At 47.6% G+C, this 19,638-nt stretch overlaps 1 protein-coding gene and 1 long non-coding RNA gene across 2 annotated transcripts in view; one reads left to right on the top strand and one right to left on the bottom strand.

Moving 5' to 3' along the window:
* Positions 1–1,672, top strand: part of LOC135822430 (cytochrome P450 4X1-like) — a 26,251-nt gene extending 24,579 nt beyond the window's left edge. The window contains exons 15-16 of the mRNA XM_065335199.1: positions 170–235; positions 971–1,672. Of these exons, the coding sequence (XP_065191271.1) occupies positions 170–235; positions 971–1,079 (175 nt within the window). The 3' untranslated portion in view covers positions 1,080–1,672. The remainder of the gene's footprint in view (positions 1–169; positions 236–970) is intronic.
* LOC135822431 (uncharacterized) overlaps positions 1–19,638 on the bottom strand; it is a 27,851-nt gene that overhangs the window by 7,688 nt on the left and 525 nt on the right. The window contains exon 2 of the long non-coding RNA XR_010554494.1: positions 18,370–18,459. This is a non-coding gene — a long non-coding RNA (uncharacterized LOC135822431). The remainder of the gene's footprint in view (positions 1–18,369; positions 18,460–19,638) is intronic.

The following is a 19,638-nucleotide window of genomic DNA, read 5'->3' as shown; positions in this document are numbered from 1 at the left end:
TATCATAGTACTTCAAAGTAATAATAATAATATGTGTAATAAGCTGCAGAACCAAGCAACTGATATTATTGTTTTTAGTACATAAGAGTTGAATAGAATTTGTGAGCAGTTTCTTGTAGATTAGTTCCTTTACCAATTCTCTCTTTTGCTCGCGTGCATTTTCTCGTAGGAATTGCATTGGACAAATTTTCGCATCTCACGAGATGAAAATCACTGTCGCCAAGATCCTGAGAGAGTAAGTGTTTAAAGTAGCAAGAGAATGCGTAATTCTGCCCTGGCTTTCTAGTAGGGATATAACGAATTGTCGATTGTTCAAATTTATTCAGCCTAACAGTGCGAAGTGTGGAAATATCACTAGATCAGATGTGTGAGCATGCTAAAGGGTCGTCGCAAAAGTGTTTTGTCCCTGAAACGAACATCGTTCATTTCGTATTCAGAACCCCCTCCCCTCCGCCTGAAACGAACACAGCTTGCTGTGCTGGACGACTAAAATCGAATGCATGTATATGACATATGGACAGTGTTGGTTGACTTGCGATTTTGCCTTGCACCCCCTCCTCCCCCAAACGAATGATGTTCGTTTCAGGGACGACAAAAAAACTTTTGCGACGACCCCTATATAAAGACATATTCAGATGACAGCAATGAAACTTGTTGGTGCTGCTGTGAAGTAATTCCACCGGTGTCCCAGAGTGTCTCAAATTGGAGAATAGGGATGCTTTCACAAGGCTCGAATGTAACGTTATTTTCAAAAGTGCCGTTTGTAGAATTGATGGTATTCAAGAGAATAATCTTCCGTGGTAACCGCGGTTCGTTACATCACCACTCCGGCAATCTGACCTTTATTGGAAAACAAGAATTTTGCTACGGTTTTCACACAACATGCATTTCGGACCTATTTTCCGTACATAATTCCTTGTTGCACACAAGTGTGTTATTTAAAAAAGTTGTTTGGTCACTTGCCCATCAGGTACTACATTGAGACTGATCCCGATCATGAGTTGAAGCTGCGCTTCGCCCTGGTGTTGCGTCCTATGACCGGACTCATGGTACGGCTTCGCAAGCGAACCGAGATATGAACCACCCATCCGGAAAGAAGATAAACCCAGTCTAGTATAAGAACAGCGCAGGCACGTACGCCACCAATGTCCAGGTCCAGTGCTCTGTCAAATGGTAGCAACTTATTTTTGCTCAATTCTCCATATTTTTGAGAAACACTCCCCTGCCCCCCATTACCTTTCGTGCCAACTCTTCTACTCAATATTCCTGGCGCTATTTTAGCATATTTTCGAGAAATCCACTCCCCTCCCCCATTGCCTTTTGTGTCAATATCCTACCTCTTCTCAGTACTGAATATTCCTTGTGCTGTTGGTAATCATTCGGTGACTGGCTTTACAACCCTGTATTTTATTAGTTTTATTCCTAGTTTTTAGCTTTTGGAACTGGTTGCCGGGACTGAGCTGGTCCTATAACTTGTGGTGTATCTTTATCGTAGAATTTTTGAAAGGTAAACTATTTTTCACTGTTGACTAACACAATACCTCGTACAGTAGTAAACATGTATGTACTAGTTTTAGGTAGGATGATGTTCTCCACATTTACTACTTAGTTAGCTTCTGAGTTTGATTTGGCAATAGCTACCTTTATTTCCAAATGATTTTTTAGAAGTGAACTGTTTCTCAAGATGTATACACTACTAGTTTAAGTTCCTAGTAATAACAGTTACTTGTTATAAGGATAGTCGGGCTTTTGGCAAATATGGCCTCGAGCAGCACTACAAGCCAGCTTGCTGCACTGAGAACACCAGTTCCAAGTATCTAAACGGCTTGTTTCGTGTATCCTTACTGGCAATATAATCTGTAGGGGTTCCATAACATACTGTACCTAGATCACTTTGCGGCTCACTTTGCCGCAGCGAGATTGAGCTATATAAGACACCCTTTGCAAAAAACGTTCCTTTGTAACGGTATTTCCGTAACCGGGGAAAAATACCGAGATTTGGGTTTAACCTTCAGCAAGATGCACACTATTTTTAGTATGCTGTTGCCATGAGAATAGCCTATATTTCACGCGGTACAACCATTCATGGTTCCACATAGTACGCGATATACCTTGAAATGGGTACGCACTACGCAATATTTGACCAAAAAACGCACCGTTTGTCACAACGATAAATCAGCCCTCACCAAGAGTGCACTGATAAACATGTTCAATATTATGGACTCTTGCCCTCACTACACTGGCGGGTTTTACGCTGCACGCTGCAGCTTCAAAGCTATGTGGGTGATCCAGGTACGAGTACCGTAGAATATAGCGTTACCGTTGTTTGCTTTTTTAAACAACGGTGTCTGATAGACACCCTTAGCCAAACAACGGTATTAGTACAGCAAAGTCACACTATGTCAGATGGATACCACGAATCATGCTGACCAGAGTCAATGCTGCAATTTGCAACTGAGCATGGGCCGATTGTTGAAACGAATCTGAAGCTTGATTTCTGCAATTTCAGTAATATTCCATATTTTAAACTGAAAATAATATAAACATTGGCCGGATTCGCATTAATTTAATATTAGCCGGCTAGCACTAGCCCTTTCCCAAAGATGCCAACATATTTCGCAACTTAGTGCTTTTCGAAACCATGGCAAAACCAGTGAATGTTGCCGCTGAAATCGCATCGATATTTTCAGAAAAAGCTCAATAGTTGCTAATATCGCAACTCAAAAATGAGCGAGTTCTTGTGCATAATGATGCCAAAAACAACCAATAAAGGAGCGGAAATGGAAAACACTGGCGCAGCAACACTGGCTTGAGTAAAGTTACTTTGAAGTACATGCGTGTATCTGTATGAATGCATATGTTCACAGTGTGAAACATGTTTAGGAAAATGAATGGACTTGGAATGAATCGTTGTCCGTTTTTGTTGAACCTTTGCACAGCATTCATGACATGGCGGCATGCTCAGTGCTGCCACATGACAATGAGATACATGTATGAGGAGTACACTTGTCATGATGATTTTATGCTATGTTTCAGCGCTTCTTGTTGAAGCGGAGCATCACGGACACATCCTCCAAGGCGCTTCTCTGCAAACAGTTGCAGAAAAGTTGCAAAGTAGTTTGTGAAAATGAAGAAAGTTGCGGAAGTTGCGATTTCTTCCAAAACAACAAAAAGTGGCGAAAAAACGGTGGCGAGCATCTTTGGGAAAGGGCTAGCTAGCACACAACCTCCTCCTTGATACAATCTAGATGTTGCTGCACATCCCGTGGCGAAGGGTTGTTGCTGCACTGCATGCACTCTCTCGGACCATCTGGGCAGGGAGGGAGCCCTACAACTAACTTTAATACTTGTAGCAAGAGTAATAACCCCCGGGGTTATTCTTGCTTGTAGCCTAGGCCTAGCTGTATGATGAGGCGGACACAATACCCCCTCCCCCCGGCCCCCCCCCCCCCGCGGGCCCCGGCTCCCGTTTCCATGGAGGTAATGACTAATGGCGACGCTTTCAACAACAAAAAACACGTACGGGATCCGAGATCTCTACAAAATTTTTAGAAACCCGACTTTTTTTTTTGAAACAGAACAACCATTCCAACCTTGACAGAGCTAGATAATGTAGATAGAGCACGAATCCCAGTGTACATGTATTAATTACAATTGTCCTCTCTATTTTTTTCTCCCTCGTGGGGAAACCACGCTCTGGACATGGCACTATCTCTGCTGTTGAGGAGATTATATCCGCGACCTTCTGTCAGCAGCTGTCTTTCTGGTACTCGCCACTGTTCTCTGACAACTGTGGACAATTCTGGACAACGGACTGCTGATCTTTTAGAGTCTCCTGAGCTCAAGGATGGCTCACCAGAGAAAGTCTTGAAATTAATTGCTGAGCAACATACGACGGACTCGTTCCTCGGCCGGTCGTTGGCAGTGGATGTTGCAAAGTCGCTCACTGAAGATCGAATACGGCGTTTCTCCCCTGAAAATGTTGTTACGCTGATTGCTGCGTCGTGGCGTGGCAAGCCGCACCACTATCCACACGAGCGGCGTGCTGCGCTGAGCCATATTGCTAGTCTATGCACGCCCAGTACTGTAAAGAAGTGGAGTGATGCAGGAGTTGTACAGGTCACTGCTGCTCTTCTGCGACAGCGAGTATCCTCAACAGAGTGCTCCCACCTAGTGAAGGACTGCAGTCGGATGGCAGAAGACAAACTATTTGTCATGGACAGAGATACAATGGTAACAGTAGCAGAAGTACTCAGTGTAAGTCGCAAGCAGGAGCGAGGCAGTTCTCGTTTGCTGAACATCATCAACGACTGGTCCAAGATGGAGACGCCAGTGTTGACCTTGGAACAGAAATTCAGAATCATAGCACATTGCCTGTCCGGTGGAGTTTTCCCGGTCCTCTTGAGTGAGGTACTGCACGGATTCAATGTGGAGGATACCCGTCGCTCAGTGGTCTACACGAAAGAAATGCTTATGAAAGTTGAGCCCAGCGCCTTGGCGCTGATGTGCCGTACGTTTGTTGAACAGAGACGGAAAGTGCCCCACATTCCGCTGCCCGACTACCTGATTGATATGTATCCAACCATCATGGACAAACATGACATGCTGAGCATTCTGGAGTGTTGCACCCTATCGGAACTGTTTACAGCAGCACAGGCTAAGCAGGTTGCAGTACTCGTTGAGGAGGATATTGCCATTATTCCTAAGCACTTGTACAACCAGCTGTTCAGAGCGCTGTCAACGCGCTGCCCTGTAGCGAAGAAACCTCTGTCTCGCGTACAACGCAAAGTGTTTGATGTGGCAGTGGAGCAAACCATGGATTCCAAGTTTGGCGCAACGTTGTTGATGCACGCCTGTTCGCGAGGCTGGGACATCAGTGATGCACTGGTAGCTGAACTCGTCAGTAGCACTCTGGCCAGCAAGATGACCTCTCTATCGCAAGTCTCACGCGTTCTGAGAGCTCTGAGCTTTCGATATCGTACCAGTGCTCCGGAAGACCTGCTATCAGTTGCATTGTCCGCTCTTCAGGCACATACCATTAACATGCACAATTGTATGGATGCAGTGCAGTGCATTCGAGGACTGGCTAGCTTGAACTGTCAGCAGAAAGACTTTGTGGACCAAGTGGCGCTGTTCTTCGAGCAGAACATGGATTCGATATTACGTCAGAACGGCTTGGAGAGTATCTCACTGCTTGCCGTGTCGCTGGCAACCCTAGTGTACCGCAATGTCTGTCTTGCTAGAGTAATGGGCGATGTTGCAGACGCCGCGGCAGAGGAGAGACTCAACGAGTATGTGCGCGAGCAGCAGTGGAGCGAAATGCAGCCCATGTTCGAGGACCGTGACCTGCACCGCATGGTGAACGAACGGCGTGTCCGCAAGCACGTTCCCAACACTGAAGTGATGCGCATCCTTGGGTTCTGCTACCTGAACAAGGTCTACCCACGCCATGCCAGTCTTGCCGTGTCCAAGTTTCAGCCGAGCGACGTCAAGCCGTTCATGCGCACCGACGTTGAGCGGGCGTTTGTGTGGACACTGGCGCCTGCATTGAGTGCGGTTACCCAGGGCCAACTCAGAACCATGCCGGATGTCTTGGAGCGCTTCTTCAAGCTCTCCAAGCACCTGTGGCCTGTCCCGAGCGAGTTTGTGGAGACTGTTGGAAATGCGCTGCTGGAGTACTGCAGTGATGACAGTGATTGCATTCAACATTACATCCTGACTCAGCATGACGCTCGTATTCACTTCACACTGCTTGCATCCAGCGCTGATAATTCAATGAAGTCGTGGAGCCAGCACCGTATCAAGCCGGCCTGTTGTAATGCGAAGCAACTCAGGCATTCGGGTTTCGATCCTATCGCTATCATATGTGTAGATGGAGCGGCTGCCGAACACAACGCTGTTCCCATTCTTAGTGAGTTGCAGCGTCTCTCATTGGCTCTTGCTGGATGGAGGGCGGTGGTCCTGGACCGCTCAGCTTGGCCGGCAGATAGTGCAAGTGTCCAGGACTACATCAAGCAGCAGCTAGCCAGAGCACCTCCGCAGTCTGATACGCTCAAGTCAGCTGGAGGTGATTCTGAGGTATGACCTCCATTGCTATGCTAGTGGTGTTAGGGAATGACTGCATCGCAGCCAGCACTCCTCAACATTGTTATGCTAGTGGTATTAGGCAATGACTGCATCGTAGCCAGCACTCCTCAGCATTGTTATGCTAGTGGTATTAGGGAATGACTGCATCGCAGCCAGCACACCTCAACATTGTTATGCTAGTGGTGTTAGGGAATGACTGCATCGTAGCCAGCACTCCTCAACACTGCTATGCTAGTGGTGTTAGGGAATGACTGCATCGCAGCCAGCACTCCTCAACATTACTACCACTCCTGCTTTATTCTGGCTTAGACTTGTGTGCAACACTTGAACTGTGGTCTGGTGCTGGTCGCCTAGCCATGTAGAGTATAATATTGCACGCAATCGTGCATTCATGTGTGTGTGTGTGTGTGTGTGTGTGTGGGTGTGGGTGTGGTGTGTGTGTGTGTGTGTGTGCGTGCGTGCACGTGTGTGTGCGTGCTTGTGCTGTGTGCATGCGTGTGCACATATGTCTTGTGGCAACGTATGCAGTTGATTTTATCCACATTTCATGTTCTGTTGCCCAACTTTTCCTGGTGTTGGAAGTTTTGTTCCGTGGTGTGTATAGTGCACACATTGGAGATCACACATGCTACTCGTGCTGTATATCTACTGCTCTCCACCGGCAACGTATGCGTAGGCGGCAGGGTGTGGCAATTGAGAAGCGTGTACAGGTCGTCCCCCGTTAATACGAGTCTGGTTAGTACATAAACCCCGTTAGTACATAAGAAATCTCAAGTCCCGGACGAAACGTGGTCACTTCCATACAAATTTTGTCGGTTAGTACATAATCCGTTAGTACATAAACCCCGTTAGTACATAACATTTCTCCGTACCCGCATGTCACCTACCTCAATAGTACATAATTTACTGGTCTTTTGGCCTTCCAGTGGAGGCACATCGTGTTCTAGTTTCTACTTGTAGACGCAATTAGCATAGCAATCAGAGCGCACATCACAAACCGACAAAGCTCTGTTCTTTTTTCGAGTGACTGTACAGGTGCGCGCGGCTGGGCATGTACCATGTCAACTGTAGAATCTTCGCTAAATGTGACCATTATAACATAATTTTTATGTTATATCGAGGGAATCAAGAATACCTCGCTGCCTAGTCATGGTAGCAAGAAACACTCAGAAAAGTTGAAAAAAGTGAAAAATTCTGCTATACAAGCAAGTTATGTACACTTTCGTTTAGTACATAAACCCCGTTAATACATAACATTTGTCAAATCCCAGAGATTATGTATTAACGAGGGACGACCTGTAGTATGAACGTGGGGACTGAATTTTCACTTTGCGGAGCTGAAGTTAGGGGATTGGCTTGGATTGAAAGGCACCAATGGTGGTACACGTATTGAGTACAACACCGTAGGCTTTTGGCAATGCATACCAGGAACAAATAGAGATGGAAAAGAGGCACAAAGAGGTGACATATTGCCCGAATAAGGATGAAAGGTGGAATGCCGCCTATTCGAATGTCAAGTACACTGTACAGTGTATCCGAACGATCAATTATCCGAAGTGCCTTTTAGCATTAACTTGAAAGGACGAAAATGAGCCTTTGCTGATTTCCGCAGTGCGCGGACTAGCCGAATGATGTAATGAAGGCAGCGCCGCGCCGCGCATCTGGCCCATAGAAAAGGAATTACAGTTGCATACTCTTGTTTATAGGCCATTCACATGACGTGCAAACACTTGCACGTCATGTGACCAAGATATCACTGGCAAACCGTCAACCAGTTCACACGGTGCTTGGGCAAACTTTGCACACGTCAATGTATCCATAGTGACCTGAAAATGCCGGGAAACTATATATTTTGAATTTCCCTTTGTTGAAGAGCTGCATTTGCAGTACGCACTTTCAACCACCGACACTTTTGCTGGCGTGCAAAGTATAACCGTGCGCACAAGGGCCCCCGGCCAAGTCAAAAAATCAGTTGCACGCGTGTGTCCCAAGTTTATTGTATGCGAGTATATATCCTTGGAAACGGTACGATAAAAGTGAGTTTGCACGTCGTGTGGATGGCCTATTATGGACTCTTGGTAGTAGTCATAGTGCTACACTTGACAGCCTTGATTCTAATCCCTGCCCCCCCCCCCCATAGTCCAGCTGGTAGTCAACAGAGCGAGGGGAGGATCAACGGTCACTGGCAGTTCTGCACAGTAACTGCACCGGAAACAGCTACCACCTGCATTATGTGACCAGCGACCGACTTTTAGTGCACCAAGTGCCATATCTGACGTTCATACAGCGACTGCAAGACTATTAGTGCTGTGCAGGCTGGTGAACTTGATGGCAACAGGACTGAAGGGCACTCACAAGCGAGTGCATACCTGGATGTCGACACACTGACAGAAACGCAGCGCCGGGCAACAGTGTGGTACTTCGAAGTACTAGTGCGTACGGTCATGGAATAAACCAGAACACTTTATAACATATGGACAGGTAGCGTGCAGTTGCCTGATGATCGTAGTCATACGTGAAACTCAGAGTTGCAACACAGCTTCCAATCTCTCTTCTGTGTAACATATGAACATGCCCATAGCTTCCACACATTGTCCACAGCGGGGCATGTAAACTCTGCAGGGTGAGTGCTCACTTACTCTACCTGCCTACAGCATGAAGTGGATATTATTGGCCCAGTCTTGACATTTCTCACCAGTTACGAGAACCATTTCTTGTGACTGGGAATATGCGGGAGCTCAGCCTAAATCAGATAATGTGCTGAATGATGAACCGCTAACCAATGGATTTGTAAATTGTGTGTGTGTGTGTGGGGGGGGGGGGGGTGTTACATGTATGCATTCTTAGGAAAATGGAGAAGCTCCAAGCACTTGTAGCAAAGTCTGCACATCGAATCCAAAGGACACACCATTGCACCAGTGTTGTACATGCCTAGCCAGATTGAAATAAACCACCCGAGCCAAATTCGCATTCTGCGTTTTATGCTCTCAGGTACACCAGTTACCTGATCACCGTGCCTGTAGGCTACAACTTTCACACCAGCAAGGCTCAACTCGAGGGACAGGAATGCGAGCTAACAGGCTGTAGGTATTAAGCTGCAGGCACGGTGACCAGGTGACTGTTCGCATCAGCACGTGACCGCTTACTCAACCGTGTTCGTTTTGTATTAAGGGCCGAACGCTGCATCGCAGCCTTTTGAACCAAAACCAGTAGACGCAGTGTCCAAAAGACTACAACAGATGGGCCAATCTCGTTCATCCGTGCTTTTATAAGAATGGAATGGAGTTTTGCATACTTCGAAGTACACTGTGTATAAATCACCATCTAGTTGGACACAGTCACCCAGTTTCGGTGGAAGTGGCAAGTTTGATTGTGAATGAAAGAGGAAGGGAGCATCTCAGCTTCCTCAGACCAAGATCATTTGACTCAGCATCCTGAAGACTATGAGTAGCGAAATTTTGATTCTAGACCACCTTCCCCTTCAATCACTGAATCAGTTGAACATATTGATGGTCAGCATGCTTGGGGAAGAGGGTATCAGCCTATCAGGATTTGAAAACATATCAATATTTGGGTAAGGTCCCTTAGAATACTTTTTGTATTCACATTCTAAGGAGCTATTCACGGTGTTCACTAAATTTGATCCATTGGACCATCACCACTTCAAGACAATGAGTGGATGTACTTGCTGTTATACATAAGAAGTCGACGGCGTTTGAGTCTGACTAGGAGTCACCACCGCTCAATTCCTCAGAGCTCAATTCACTAGAACTGATAGGTTGACCCAAGTCTCCGAGGGTTTTTGTCTCTCGAGGAAGCACGTCTGTTAGCGGCGTCTGTAGCACTAGTAGAGTAAAAACCGTAGATGCGGACAAAGATTTCCGCAACACAGGGCCGTCCACCAATCGAGCTTGGATCGTGTTTCCAGTCATGGGCGAAGGGAAGGCCGTGCACACATGGCCGTGAATATGAACTTGCTAGGCACTCTGCTGGTTTACTGGCAGTGCCCCCCTCCTCCTCCAGGCGGTGTCCCCCCCCCCCCGAAGGCGCCGGACAGGTCCCCCCCCAGGCCCTGGGCAGTGTTTCCCTCCCCAAGACTCTCCCCGGGCAGTGTTTCCCTCCCGGAGGCCCCGGGCATTGTTTCCCTCCCGGAGGCCCAGGTAAGCTCTTTGACAGAGAATCCCAAACAGCACCGACCCTTTACCCTGACCCACTGCGATCCAAGTAATGCCATTGTAGCCCGGGCCTCGATGGCTACATTGCTGCCAATTCCACTTCAATTCATACTTCGAAGTAACTGTATGCTTGCCGGGTTGGCAAGGCAGGTGAGCGGTGCACGGCAGCAGTCCTCAAAGTTAACCCAAGCAAGACTAATCAAGTGGCACAGCAAGCGGTAGACCTGCACCCAAGTGTCTTGATTAGAGACATCACAAGACAATCCAGCAGCACTGGACAAGGAAATGCCCTAAGACCTGACCTCAGACTCCCTTCAACAAGATCACCACACATACACATATGCACATACTCGCAAACATGCTCACACATGCACATGCATTAGGCACCGGCGGATTATGCCGGCAGAAAGATTGGCAGAATTCGGTACTTTTATGGTAAGTTTCAAGCATGTTTGGTATGTGGATAAAGAAATGGAGCAGAATTCGAGGAATTGCCCGCCATAAGGTTTGTATGGTTCTGACAATTTCACTGCTTTTCGAGCAGAATCTGCCACCTTTTCCAGCATAATCCGCCGGTTCGCCGGTCCATAATCCGGCCCTTGTTACTTAACATAGAATGCAATGGAAATCCCCTAGCTCAGACCACCAATGCTGGATATCTAGGTTTACATCTCGACTCCCAGCTTCGGTGGGAGACTCAAGTTGCAACTATTACACGGAAGACCTCCCAGAAACTGACGGCGTTCACCAGTTGTAGTCTTTGGGGTGCTGAGTCGAATGGTCTTGGTCCGAGAAAGCTGAGACGCTCCCTTCCTACTTGAATCCCAATCGAACTCGCGCACTCCCACCGAAACTGGGTGACCGCGCCCTACTAGATGGGGATTTGTATGCAAAATGTCACTAAAAGCGCCATTTCTTTCTTATACAAGCACGGATGACCGCGATTGGCCCATATGTTATAGTCTTTTGGACACTGAGTCGACTGGTTTTGGTCCGAAAAGGCTGCGATGCAGCGTTCCTCCTTTATTCCCAATCGAACATGGTTGAACAAGCGGTCACGTGCTCCTGCGTACACCAGTCACCTGGTCACCGTGCCTGCAGGGTACAACTTACTAGCCTGTTTGACCTTTTTTGGGTGCAGTCCTGTCACTCGAGTTGAACTCGAGTTGAACCTTGGTGTGAAAGTTGTCACCTGCTGGCGTGGTGACCAGGTGACCAGGTGGCGTGGTGACCAGGTGATTTGGGCATCCAGGAGCACGTGACCGCTTGTTCAACCATGTTAGATTGGGAATAAAGGAGGAACGCTGCATCGCAGCCTTTTCGGACCAAAACCAGTCAACTCAGCGTCCAAAAGACTACAACATATGGGCCAATCGCGGTCATCCGTGCTTGTATAAGAAAGAAATGGCGCTTTTAGTGACATGTTGCATACAAATCTCCATCTAGTAGGGCGCAGTCACCCAGTTTCGGTGGGAGTGCGCGAGTTCGATTGGGATTCAAGTAGGAAGGGAGCGTCTCAGCTTTCTTGGACCAAGACCATTCGACTCAGCACCCCGAAGACTACAACTGGTGAAATTTTAATTTTTGCATCAACTTTCCCTTTAACTGACAAGCCCTGCTATTTTACAGATCGTTAATTAATACTACCGGACATGTTATATGGATCTAATGCCTTCTTCTCGGTTCTCTCTGCGCACCAACGGCATCAGCTTTCGGTCTTCGACAAGCGATGTATCCGCTGCGTTGCCAACCAGCCATTCCCCTCCCACACAGATCCCATCTACACCCGTCTAGGCCTCATCCCCATCATCCACAACGCCCACTGTAAACTCCGCCTCCTCATGCTTCGTATCCACACCGCCAAAATTAGTAATCTCCTGTCAAAGCGCCTACGTCGCCAGACTGAAGGCGTCACTCGGATCAATGATCCAAATGCGTATGTTGTCCCTGCCACCAGGCGAGTCTCTGGTGACTGTCGGCGGCTCGTTTCTGCTGTAAGATCATGGAACGCCCTGCCCCAAGAGTTCAAGTCCCTCGCCTGCCATAGATCATTCAAGAGAATTTTAAAGGTTTATTTTTATGGCTAGCCAGCATCTAGGCTTGGACTTGAGTCGTGACTCAACTGTGACTCAACTGTGCTTTCTTCTTCTTCTTCTTCTGCTTCTTTTTCGCGGCCCACGCAAGACAGCTTGCCAAGTTCGCTAGACATACGTCCACCATCATCCGACTCTGTCAACTCGACATTCCCACAGAAGATCTCCGCTCCCGAGTCGAAACAGTCGCGGTCACTCAGCTAGCCGCGCTCCAGTCGGCCAGGACCGACATCGCCTACGAGTGCCTCCCTCCTCAGCAGAGACGTCTGGTGCAGCAACTGCGGTCGTTTGACCTATTTTCAGAAGAGGATCGACGACTCATAACCCATCTCTGGAGAGGTACTGCACGCCGGAGCGCAGAGTTCCTATAGGAGTCCCGCCGAGCCATACCGAGGATATCCGAGGTGAGGAAGGACCACAAGCTACCTCAGAGGCCGCAGAAGGGGCCGAGGTGCTAGACCTCCAACAGACTACTAGTTGGCGCAATGATTACAGATACGGAGGAATGGCGCAGGATCGGCACGTCGCCACTGGTGCTGGACTGGCTTCAGAACGGATTTCGCATCCGGTTCAACGGTTCTCAGGAGCCTTTCTACATGCCGAACCCACAGACCTCCTCCAACCACAGCGTGTTCCTCACGGAGCACATCCAAGAATTGCTGAACCAAGGAGCTATCGAGAAGACCGCCATCCCACCGATGTGGGTGTCTCCAATCACCGTGTTCCCAAAGAAGAACGGCAAGATGCGCATGGTGCTCAACTTGAAACGTCTGAAACAGAAGAGTAGTCACTCCCCGCTTTCGGTATGAGAACTTGGAGACCCTCCACGAGAGCATGCGGCCAGGAGACTGGTGCACAACGCTGGACTTGAAGAATGGGTTTCACTACGTACCGGTACACCCCAGTTCGCGAACTTACCTTGGCTTCGCATGGGCAGGAAAATTGGCATCAATTTTGAGTACTATCGTTTGGCCTGGCTGTGAGTCCTTGGGCGTTTATGAAAACGATGCGGGAGGCCCTCAAGTACATCCCATCCACCCTGGGAGTTAGAGTAACAGCATACGTAGATGACTGGTTGCTGATGGCCTCATGTCTCATGCCTCATAACCGACAGTGTTATGGCAGTGATTCGACGGCTGCAGCTGAACGTCAACTTGGACAAGTTGTCCCTGATTCCCAGCCAGACCACATCATATCTGGGAATGATCATGGAAACAGCTGGCCACCACGTTACCGTCCTCGTGCCGACCGACAAGCTCAGAAACATCCGACGCGCAATTCGGAACTTGTTGGCGAAGACATCGACTGGACCCGTTCCAGTACGACTGGTGGCGCAGATCGCAGGACGAATTATGGCCTGCACGAAGGCAATTGCGCCAGCCCGCATGATACTTCGAGCAGTCTACAGGGATATTGGCATGGCCGCCAGCTGGAGCGAAAACATGTGCTTATCCCGCCAAGCACAAGACCTGCTCCTATTCTCAGAGCGAATCGAAAATTGAAACGGCAACTGCATCTGCAACTGCAAGCGATACGCTTTGTGGCTGACCTTCGTGGAAGCGAAGCACCTGACACCGCTCTGCTTGATCGAGTCTGCACCGGCTTATTTTTTATTATTTTTATTTTTTTATGAAAGTGCACATGCCTACATATAGAATGGAAGAGAAAAACAACAACAAAAAGAGAACATAGGGGACTACAATGGGCGTGTAGGTGTCGTATCCATACGATTGGCACGTGCCTTTTAGGCCTCTACGGGACAAGTATGCCTTATTTAGTTGTATTATTATTTATCTATCTCCCGTAAACGGGTTCATAATCGTCTTTATTTTATATCTTCACACAAGGCCTGAGGCCTCCCTTATTTGGTCTACGCTGTTATTTCCCCACATGGCTCCCGCTCTTTATGCAACAGTTCGTACACATATTTATTACGGTTTGATACGCTATTGCATGCGGAACCAGCCATCTCGTGGCCATGGACTTCCATGGCCGCAACTAGATACTATTGCGATGACTTTCCTTCTCTCTCTCTCTCTCTCTCTCGCAACTTCGTCTTTACGGCAAGTCACGACTTTCTTCCCTCTCGTTTGATAAGTATCGTTTGATATTATGTCTGACCGCAAGATGTGAGTCTCGATGTGAAAGTATAGGCGTGTGTGTGTGTGTGTGTGTGTGTGTGTGTGTGTGTGTGTATGTGTGTAAGTATGTGAATGCGGGTGCTGTACATGTGAGGGCATGGCGCAGCGAGTGAGTGTGTGTCTAGGTGTGGTGTGACCCGAACATGTCTAAATATGTCTGATGTGCGAGTGGATGTGGTGTCGGTATGTCTAATAATGTAATTGTAGTTACGGCCACCACTGCACGGCCTGTAATGGGATAGTTGTAGATTAGTCATGTTGGTGCCGCGGCTCCGGGGCCTAACTCCGGGCCGCTGGACTACGACATAGGTGCTATTGAGCTATGCCGGTGAGGTGAAGTGCGCTCCCCCGACCAATGGTCTCGGGATCAAGGCGCACATCACGCACTCGTACGTCTCGACCTCGGATGGCAACTCCAATTGCAGATATTGGCAAGATAACGACGTACCTAGCTTCTATAGGCACGCCGCATGAGATGACAGTGAGTCAACTCCGACTATAAGCTCTGCTACTGCTGTCCTTGGCTGCGTTCTGCCGACCTTCCGACTTAGCATGTGTGCCCAAACCGACACTTAGTGAAGGGCAGGATGGAGACTCCTGCGCGCGGTTCCGCCTGGACAGTATCACATGGACCAGCGATGAAATAGAGATCGTGCTGTATGGGTCCAAAACCGACAAAGGTATGTCAGCTAACCCCGTGATAGTCAAATACGCCTCCTGCGAGGAGATGTGTCCAGTCAGAGCACTGAAAGCATACATTCAGCCAACAGCAGAAGCTAGGCTGACAGTTAAAGACCAGCCAATAATATTCTTGTCTCCGCGGGCGCCTTGTAAGGGATTACCTCCGGCGTCTATCGCTCGCATTCTGACGCAAGCCGTGAAGGATTCCGGGCAGGAGAACAGAATAACCGCCAGGACGCTACGACCGACAGGAGCTAGGACGGCTATAAGCAACAACATTGAACCATCCGTTGTACAGTGCCGAGGTAGATGGAAGAGCACTGATGTGTTCAACAGGCACTATGCTGGTGTCACAGGTCCAGCCACAGACACAGTGCTTCAGTAAGCTCTCCTGATGCATGCTTCGGTGTTGGCAGCTCCTCTTGTACTTCATTACTAGTACTTTTCTTGACTTGCGTTTTACATCCAATTATTTCATTCTATTTTCAATACGGGTCGCTTGGGTCAGTACTCGGTAGCCATTGCTAGAATCCCTTCCCTTTGAGTTCCACAACCATTTCTTCTCACCAATAGCAGAGGGCTGTTGGGTGAGTAACTGGCGTTACTTTAGTAATGTATGTTAGCACACAGTGGCCTGATGCTTTCCCTCTACTCCCCATGTACTGGTATCTAGCATGTACTGGTATCTAGCATGTACTGGTATCTAGCATGTACTGGTATCTAGCATGTACTGGTATCTAGCATGTACTGGTATCTAGCATGTACTGGTATCTAGCATGTACTGGTATCTAGCATGTACTGGTATCTAGCATGTACTGGTATCTAGCATGTACTGGTATCTAGCATGTACTGGTATCTAGCATGTACTGGTATCTAGCATGTTCTGGTATCTAGCATGTTCTGGTATCTAGCATGTTCTGGTATCTAGCATGTACTGGTATCTAGCATGTACTGGTATCTAGCATGTACTGGTATCTAGCATGTACTGGTATCTAGCATGTACTGGTATCTAGCATGTACTGGTATCTAGCATGTACTGGTATCTAGCATGTACTGGTATCTAGCATGTACTGGTATCTAGCATGTACTGGTATCTAGCATGTACTGGTATCTAGCATGTACTGGTATCTAGCATTAATTTTAGGGATACAGGTAGTAGATGGCTATTTGTTACTTTTGCTCGCGACCTTCGCGCCCATCAAATTGAAGTGAGGTCTTACCCTCACCATTGGTTCTTAAAAGACAAATTTAGGTGTCTTCGATCTATCTATTTTTTCACACTTACGTGCCATTTCTCACAATCATTCAGTGTTTTCACACACACTTACGTGCCATTTCTCACAATCATTCAGTGTTTTCACACACACACTTACGTGACATTTCTCACAATACACCGTGGCCGGAGTTAGGCTAATAAAGTCGAAGAAAGCATCAGGCTGCTGTTTGGTAACACACATACACTGTTGCCATGAGTACAACTTTTAATTCGCGCGGTACAACCATTTACGGCGCCATATACGCGATGCAAGGTGAAATGGGTACGCTCTATCGCGGCAATATTTGGCCTAAAAACGTACCGTTTGTCACAACGATAAATCAGCCCCCATAACGTTTTTACGCTTCGGCTTCAACGCTATTTGGGTGATCAAGGCACGAGTACCGTAAAAAATAGTGTTACCGTTGTTTGCCAATAAATCAGCCCCCATAACGTTTTTACGCTTCGGCTTCAATGCTATTTGGGTGATCAAGGTACAAGTACCGTAAAAAATAGCGTTACCGTTGTTTGCTAAGGGTGTCTATTATCTTTTAAACTACACGTCAAGTCACATCATATCCCTTTGAGACCACATACATGTACATCATGTACATGGATGTGTTCCACGCTTGAATGCCACAAGTAGGGAAACACAGAATGTTCCATACTTGACTAAAATGGAAGTAGGACCAATACTCAAAACTTCACTACTGGTAGTCTTCAGGGTGCGGAATTTACTGTTCTCGATTTGAGAAAGCTCAAACACTACATTTCCCTTTATTTGTAGAAGAAGAAAAAATTACAATACGAACTTAGAAGTTGCGACTTCGGCGGTATTAGTCATGAAGTTGGTTGTTCCAACGAGGAACACACGCTGTTGTTGTCCCTCACGTGGACGTGTGACTAGTTGTTGGAGCCGGTGACAGCGTTGTGAATAGCTACTGGCTCTCAACGTCTGTTTAGCACAACTCCACGAGCGACTCTGACTCACGCTGCTACCTGGGGCTTCACGAGGTGTTTGTCGTGCTGGAAACAAAGCATTGTAAGTTTGCCACGGTATCCCTGGTGATGGTTCGACCTGGGGAGCAGTATATGATAAGTGCTGCTTTTCAGGCACACTCTTCCTCAGCCTACTCAAGCTCAACTGATGAGGGGTGAATTCCCCGAAACACTGTGTATTGAGCAGGGAGTGGTACTTTCTTGCAGGTTCGCCGAGTGGAAGGTGCGACGTGCTCCTCGTGTGCTCCGAGTGACAGTCGTGAGTCAGTCAAGTGTCAAGTTTGGCAAGAAGCGTGTGTTCCTCGTTGGAACAACCAACTTTAAGGAACTACAAGTTACGCTTTTTACGTTTTTTCTTCTATAAACTAGTCCTTGGCTCTCCATCCGAGTCCTTTCCCTTTATTCCCAATCGAACTTGCACACTTCCACCGAAACTGGGTAAGTGCGCCCTACAAGATAGTGATTCGTGTAAACTTTTTCACTGAATGCGTCGCTTTGTTCTTATAGAAGCACGGATGAACGTTAAGCTCCCAGAACATCTACTCCGCCGGACCATGAATCAGACCATCTTGTCCCAAGCAGGCTGCGGTACTCAGGCAGCGTTCGGCCCTCGTTCCCAATTGAGCACAGTCCTATTGTGACATGTACACCAGTCACAGTAGCAGTCCAGTCGACCATGCTGCAAGTAAGTCACCTACGTGTTCATTCTCTTGTGTACATGACACAACACTAAGTTACTTCAAGTCACAGCTAAACAACATCCGTCTCCGCTGTTCAGTCTTATGATACGTACCAGACACGGTATCAAGGCAATCCAGTACACTGATAAGTCTATCACCATGCGCACGATGGATGATCATCTGCGGGTCGAGGATTCTACATTTCAGTGCATGAAAGGCAGTACTTACAAGAACAGCACCAGCATGCTCAAGCCTTACCTCGCATTTCGCTAATGCCAAAAAATAGTTGCGGCAGCATGCTCTGGAAACAGACCTGGAAGGGGGCAATTGTTGCCTTCTGTATGCAAGCTAGAAACATAAAAGTTGATAAAACAACAAAAACCGGTACCACATCAGTATCCTGGCCAGGAAACAAATGTAGGAGAGAGAGAGAGAGAGAGAGAGGGGGGGGGGGGGTAAGAGAAAACACAGTTCACTCGTCCTTTCCATGTTCTAATATTGCTTTGTCACAAAGATGCAACACATTTAGTAGGCACAAATTCTGCCTCATTCCAATGTGTATCACTGTGGAACAGGCTCCAGCCCAACATCAGGAAAATCCCACAGTACCACAGATTCATGCGATCCCTCCCAGCACATGCTGCTTTTCAGTAATGCCACTGCCCGCTTTATTATCATTTCCTTTACTGGCCTAACTGGCTTTTAATACTTTTTTACCCACTCTACTCAGTATCATTACCTTCATTGGCCTTTTACACTTTATTCTCCTTTTTAGTCGATACTGTCATGTAACTAGGCAAATTTGCCTGTTTTTTTGTTTTTCCACTCTAAATAAACAAACAACAACAATTAGCACAGAGAACACCCGGAATGATCGATTTGTGGCCGAATTTTCGCTGTGTGAACTGAAAAAACCACAAAATTGAAAATGAGAAGGGGCACCATCAGAGTAAGGTGGGGGGGGGGGGGGGGGAGGAGGGCGCTGCCCTAACCCCCGTTGGCCAGAGCCCTGCATACAAAGTACTTTTCACCTCCAATACAATCAATCCTATTATTTACGGGGAAGCATGGCCTATTACCAATGTGTTTTCACTCACAAAGCAACTGTTCAGTTCACGACCACGATGGCAGGTTCAATGGAGTTGCGCAGAACAAGAGCAAATGCACAAAAATGTTTGTGCGTGAAACGTTCGTTTTTTGCACTCTTTCGCTACGCTCAGCCGTCAAAAGACATAACTTTCACTACTTTTACATGATGTCGTTGCGGTGCAGAGTCGAATGGTCTTGGTCTGCGGAAGCTGAGACACTCCCTTCATCCTAAATTACACCAAGATTTTCAACCGAAAAACATGTATGCTGAAGACCAGCTACCGCATCGTACCCAGCATGACGTCCACCATTGAACAAGATGGCATCCAACAGCCACTATGGCAGAACAGGGCTATGCCACTCGTTACCCCCCCCCCCCCCACCCCCCATAGAGTAGGGCGCACTCACCCAGTTTCGGGGAAGTGCGCGAGTTCAATA

The sequence above is a fragment of the Sycon ciliatum genome, chromosome 8 (genome assembly GCF_964019385.1).
Source record: "Sycon ciliatum chromosome 8, ocSycCili1.1, whole genome shotgun sequence".
NCBI classification, from domain to species: domain Eukaryota; kingdom Metazoa; phylum Porifera; class Calcarea; order Leucosolenida; family Sycettidae; genus Sycon; species Sycon ciliatum.
This window is presented reverse-complemented; position numbering and strand designations above follow the sequence as displayed.